This window comes from Terrapene carolina, unplaced genomic scaffold, assembly GCF_002925995.2.
Source record: "Terrapene carolina triunguis isolate 2854851 unplaced genomic scaffold, T_m_triunguis-2.0 Scaffold427, whole genome shotgun sequence".
NCBI classification, from domain to species: domain Eukaryota; kingdom Metazoa; phylum Chordata; order Testudines; family Emydidae; genus Terrapene; species Terrapene triunguis.
The window spans coordinates 611,817-618,253 of NW_020664778.1; the positions used below are offsets into that span (position 1 = coordinate 611,817).

General features: G+C 49.7%; 1 protein-coding gene across 4 annotated transcripts in view; it reads left to right on the plus strand.

Moving 5' to 3' along the window:
* Window positions 1–6,437, plus strand: part of SCARA3 (scavenger receptor class A member 3) — a 32,079-nt gene that overhangs the window by 20,263 nt on the left and 5,379 nt on the right. For all 4 annotated transcript variants that reach the window (XM_026658319.2, XM_026658320.2, XM_026658322.2 and 1 more), the window contains exons 4-5: window positions 2,457–2,555; window positions 3,302–4,345. In XM_026658319.2, the coding sequence (XP_026514104.1) occupies window positions 2,457–2,555; window positions 3,302–4,345 (1,143 nt within the window). The remainder of the gene's footprint in view (window positions 1–2,456; window positions 2,556–3,301; window positions 4,346–6,437) is intronic.

A 6,437-nucleotide genomic window follows, 5' to 3' on the forward strand; every position in this document is an offset into this window, starting at 1 on the left:
CACCAAGTGAGTTAGACAAAGATTCAGGAAAAGGACCACTTGGAGTTCCTGTTTCCCCAAAATATCCCCCCAAGCCCTTCACCCCCTTTCCTTGAGAATAATATACCAACCAAATGGGTAAACAAGGTGAGCACAGACCAGACCAGTGGGTTTTTAGGACACTAAAAACCAATCAGGTTCTTAAAAGCAGAACTTTATTATAAAGAAAAAAAAGCTAATTTTACAGGGTAATAAGATTTAAAACACAGAGGTTTTCCCCTCTAGGCAAAACTTCAAAGTTACAAAAAAACAGGAATAAACCTCCCTCTTAGCATAGGGAAAATTCACAAGCTAAAATGAAAGATAATCTAACGCATTACCTTGCTATTACTTACAATTTTTGTAATCTTAGATGCTTATTTCAGGTAGGGTTTTAGGAGATGGTTTTTCCTGCCCTGGTCCCTCTCTGTCCCGGAGAGAACAACAAAGAGAGCACAAACAAAAACTTCCCCTCATAGATTTGAAAGGATCTTCTTCCCTTATTGGTCCTTTTGGTCAGGTGTCAGCCAGGTTATTTGAGCTTCTTAATCCCTTACAGGTAAAGGAGGGATTTTATGCTACCCTTAGCTGTATGTTTATGACAGAGTCATTGTGGTTAGTTCTCTGAAAACATCCACTCAATGTGCAGCGGCAGTCAAAAAAGCTCACAGAATGTTAGGAACCATTAAGAAAGGAATAGATAATAAGACAGAAAATATCATAATGCTACTATGTAAGTCTGTGGTACACCCACATCTTAAATACTGTATCCAGTTCTGGTTGCCCTGTCTCAAAAAAGATATATTAGAATTGGGAAAAGTACAGAGAAGGCCAACAAAAATGATTGAGGGTATGTAACAGCTTCCATATGCAGAAAGGCTTAAAGACTGAGACTTAGAATAGAGACGACTAAGGAGAGATATGCTAGAGGTCTATAAAATGATGACTGGTGTGGAGAAAGTGAGTAATGAAGTGTTATTTACTCCTTTATGGAACACAAAAACCAGGGGTCCCCCAATGAAATTAACAGGCAGCAGGCATAAAACAAACAAAAGGAAGTATTTCTTCACATAACACACAGTCAACCTGTGGAACTCATTGCCAGAGGATGTTGCGAATGCCAGAAGTATAACTGGGTTAAAAAAAGAATTAGATACATTTATGGAGGATAGGACCATCGATGGCTGTTAGTCAAAATGGTCAGGGAGCTTGCTCTGGGTGTCCCTAAACCTCCAACTGCCAGTAGCTGGGACTGGATGATGGATCACTCAATAATTGCCCTGTTCTGTTCATTTCCCCTGAAGCATTTGGCACTGGCCACTATCAGAAGACAGAATACTGGGCTAGATGGACCATCGGTCTGACCTAATATGATAGTTCTTATGTTTTATGTTCTTAATCTCATCACAAAAAGATATCAGGTTAGCTTGACGGGATCTATTTTCCGTAAACCCATGCTGATTGGCATTAATTACATTACCCTTTTTATTTTTTTATTAATCGAGTCCCATATTAGCTGCTCCATTGTCTTCCGTGGAATCGATGTCAGGCTGACTGGCCTATAAATACCCGGGTCATCCCATTTATCCTTTTTAGCTATTGGCCCAACATTAGATTTCTTCCAGTCTTCTGGAACTTCCTCAGTGTTCCAAGACTTATTGAAAATCGACATTAGTGGTCCAGCGAGCTCCTCAGCCAACTCTTTTAAAATTCTTGGACCCGCTGATTTAGAAATGTGAAACTTCCGTAGCTGCTGTTTAACATCCTCCTGAGATACTAGTGGAATGGAAAGAGGGTTATCATCATCATATGTTGAGATTGCATTATCTGCTTTTTTCCCAAATACAGAATAGAAATATTTATTGAACACTTTTGCCTTTTTTACATTACTATTCACAGTTCTACCATTTCCATCTAGTAATGGACCAATACCATTGTCAGGATTCTTTTTGTTCCTAATAGACTTAGAAAACTCCTTATTGTCCTTAACTCTGCTGGCCATGGATTTCTCCACATGTCCCTTTGCATCCCTTATCATTGTTCTACAATACCTAGCTTCTGATTTATTTTCATTACTGTCAACTTCCACTTTCTTCCATTTCTTATATATTCAAAAGATGAAAGGTCAGGACTTTAGCTGGTGGAAATGTATGCCAGCTGGGAACCTGACCCCATTGATTTAAATGGAGCTATGCTTATTTACACCAGATAGGGATCTGGCCCCATTGAGTTCAGCGGAGCTTCATCAGTTTCTCCCAGCTGGGGATCTGGCCCAAAATGTCTGCTAATGCTAAAACCGACTAACAGCTCTTTCTATTAGAAGAGGATCCGTTTCGGACAATTTGGTTTCCAGAAAAATATCATTATTCACTCACTTAGCCTAGAAGAGCTGAAAGCACAGACCCCATCCCATATTCCCATCTCTCTCTTCCCTGCAGTCTTTAAGAAAGTTAATTCCATAGCTGATGACATCAGCTCGGCCCAGACTTACTACGAGAAGAAGATCGTGTCTGTCCAGGAGAACCTCCAGGAGCTCGGTGAGTGTTCTGATCCCCACGGAGCACTGGCCCCATTACATCTCCTGACCATGGGCTGCGATCCCTCGGGCAGCAGAGTAGCCCTTGGAGTTAAGGGACTTTGCGGGGTCACTAGTTGGATGGGATTAGGGGGGTTGGTGGTCAGTGGAAGCTGCTGTTTGCTCTAGCAGATGGAAGGGGGCTGCTGCAGGGAAGGTCTCACAGAGCCTTCAGTGTGAACCTCTATCCTGACTGGAGGAAGAACTAGGAGGAAGTCCGGGGGGGAGGAGGGAAGGGCTACATCTCTCCCACAATATCCTTGTACAAGTTCCTGTAGGAAACATGGGAAAGCTAGATCATAATAATCCTGAGAACACTCTATGGGTCGATGGCAAAGTGTGTTCCAAAGGCAGGTTAAGTATCACTGTCCTTGTTTTACATGTGGGGGAAGCTGAGGCACATAGCGATTAGGTGACTTGCCCAAGGCTGTGCAGGGATTCAGTGTCAGAGCTGGGATGAGAACCCAGGCAATCCTGGTTCTTGGGCCTCCCCCGCTGGAGAGATCTGTAGTTCGCCCACATGTGGCTTAGCAGTATCTGTGTCCAACTCTTAGGAATCCCAGAGCACATGGGGAGAAGAACGTGTTGTGGAGAGAGCCTCGCAGACACCGGGGTCTAGTCCGAGGGGGAATGTGTCCATTCTCCACAGCTGACTCGTGCGTCGTTGCTTGGCGCACAGCATGACAGAGCTATGTATCTCTCATTCAGATCAGAAATCCTCGGGGAACTGCTCCTTCTGCCATGACACAGGGCAGCTGGGGCAGGAGATAAGCAAGTTGCAGGAAGAGCTGGAGGAGATTCAGAAGATGCTCTTGGTGCAGGAGATCCTGCTGGACCGGACCTCGCAGGGGTACCAGCAGCTGTCATCCACCAGCAGCAAGATCACCAGTGAGATGGACGGCTGCTCGTTCTCCATCCGGCAAGTCAACCAGACCTTGGGGCATTTCCTAGCCCAGGTGAGAGGCTGGCAGGCGGCCACCTCGGCGCTGGATGACTCCCTGAAGGGGCTGCTGCAGGAGCGGTATGACGTCAAGGCAGTGGTGGAGCAGATGAACTTCACGGTGGGGCAGACCTCGGAGTGGATCCACGCCATCCAGCGGAAGACGGACGAGGAGACGCTGACACTGCAGAAGATGGTGACCGAGTGGCAGAACTACACCCGGCTCTTTGGAAGCCTGAGGGCCACCTCCTCCAAGACCAGCGAGCTGGTCAAGAGCATCCAAGCCAGCATGAGCCTGGCCTCGCAGAGGATCAGCCAGAACTCGGAAGGCATGCATGACCTGGTGCTGCAGGTGATGGGGCTCCAGCTGCAGCTGGATAATATCTCCTCCTTCCTGGACGACCACGAGGAGAACATGCACGACCTGCAGTACCACACCAGGTACACGCAGAACCGGACGGCGGAGCAGTTCGAGACCCTGGAGGGGCGCATGACCTCGCACGAGATCGAGATCAGCACCATCTTCACCAACATCAACGCCACGGACAGCCACGTGCACAGCATGCTCAAGTACCTGGACGACGTGCGGCTCTCCTGCACCTTGGGCTTCCACTCCCACGCCGAGGAGCTGTATTACCTGAACAAGTCTGTCAGCCTTATGCTGGGCACCACGGACCTGCTGCGGGAGCGGTTCAGCCTGCTCAGCGCCCGGCTGGACTTCGACATCCGGAACCTGTCCATGATCATGGAGGAAATGAAAGTGGTGGACGTGCGGCACGGGGAGATCCTGCGCAACGTCACCGTCGTACGAGGTGAGTTGCATGTGGGTACATCCTGTCCGGGGCTTGAACCCGGGACTGCCAGCGGTAAAGGACCAGGCCCCTTGGGTGGAAGAAGTAGCAAGCTCATAAAGCTCTTCTGTGGTCGTGACCCACGTGAGTGTGTGCGCGTTCGCCAGGGAACCCAGAGGGGAAACTGAGGCAGCAGACCGGTGACCCAAAGCGGGGAGCTAGCTCTTGTATGTGTCTGAACTGGAGGATTTTGGCTGCAGACAGGGGCTTTTGGAGGTATCTTGGGCCACTGGTTCTGCCACAAAAAATCTCAGGGCCGTGATTTCAGAAGCGATGAGTGATCTTTGGTGCTTGATACGAGACACTTGAAAGGGCCTGGTTTTCAATGATGGGGAGGGGGCTCAGCGCTTGCAGCATTGCAGACCCCTCTATGGTGTCTCCATCGGGGCTAACTGCTGGGATGCGCTCGGCCCCAGGCAGCTGGGGTTACCGCTGCTGCTGCTGTGGGTGCCACACCTAGGAGACACCAGTTGAGAGGGAAACCATGACCTGCCAGCTCCCTGGTGAAAACAGGGCCGGAGTTCACACGTCATAGAATAGAATCATAGAATAGCAGGGTTGGAAGGGACCTCAGGAGGTATCTAGTCCAACCCCCTGCTCAAAGCAGGACCAATTCCCAACTAAATCATCCCAGCCAGGGCTTTGTCAAGCCGGGCCTTAAAAACCTCTAAGGATGGAGATTCCACCACTTCCCTAGGTAACCCATTCCAGTGCTTCACCACCCTCCTAGTGAAATAGTGTTTCCTAATATCCAACCTAGACCTCCCCCACTGCAACTTGAGACCATTACTCCTTGGTCTGTCATCTGTCACCACTGAGAACAGCCGAGCTCCATCCTCTTTGGAACCCCCCCTCAGGTAGTTGAAAGCAGCTATCAAATGCTGCCCCTCACTCATCTCTTCTGCAGACTAAACAACCCCAGTTCTCTCAGCCTCTCCTTGCAAATCATGTGCTCCAGCCCCCTGATCATTTTCGTTGCCCTCCGCTGGACTCTCTCCAATTTGTCCACATCCTTTCTGTAGTGTCTGTAGTGTCATCCTTCTTCATGTGTGTCACAAACAGACACACACATCACAATGCACTTCCAACACCCCTCTCCACTCTACACCCATATACACTCACCCACACTCCGTAACACACACACACATCACCACGCATCCCCACACCCAACCCCCTCTCCTCTCCACATCCACTCACCCACGCACTGTAACACACATACATCACAACGCATCCCCATACCCTACCCCCTCTCCCCTTCACATCCGTATACACTCACCCACACACCGTAACGCACACACACATCACAACACATCCCCCCACACCCACTCCCTCTCCCCTCCACACCCACATACACTCACCCACACACTATAACACACACATCAAAATGCATCCCCCCCATACACAATTCTCCTCTCTTCCCACACACAACCACACATAACACAGACACACATCACAACGCATTCCCCCCACACCCAACCCCCTCTCCCTTCAATACACCCCCATCAACACACCGTAACACACACATCACAACGCACCCCTAAACACACTGAACCCCCTTCTCTCCACACCCACATGCACCCATCCACACTCATACATCATCAGACACACACAACACCTCCCCACACCCACATACATCCACCCACACATCACAACACACACATACATCATAGCACACCCAACACCCTCCTCCTCCCACACCCTCATACACAGGCTGTGTATTCAATGGGCCACTTGTTTCTCCCTCCGCATGACAGGGGGTTGCTGCTGGTCGGGTCTGGGGCGTGCGAGCAGAGGTCAGCGTGGGGGCGGCTTGCATGGAATCTGCCCCATTCTCTCCCCCCCCCCCCCGTTCTGTGGCTAGCCAGGGGCCCTCGCTCCCAATGCAGCTGCTCGAAATGCCCTGAGGACAACACTAACCCCACAAAGGCCTGTGGTGGGTGGAGGGGTGCTGTGATGTGTGGGTGTGGGGGACGGCTGAGCGTTGTGATGTGTGGGTGTGTGTTACAATGTGTGGATGGGAGTTGGTGGATGTGGGTGTGGAGGGATGGGAGTG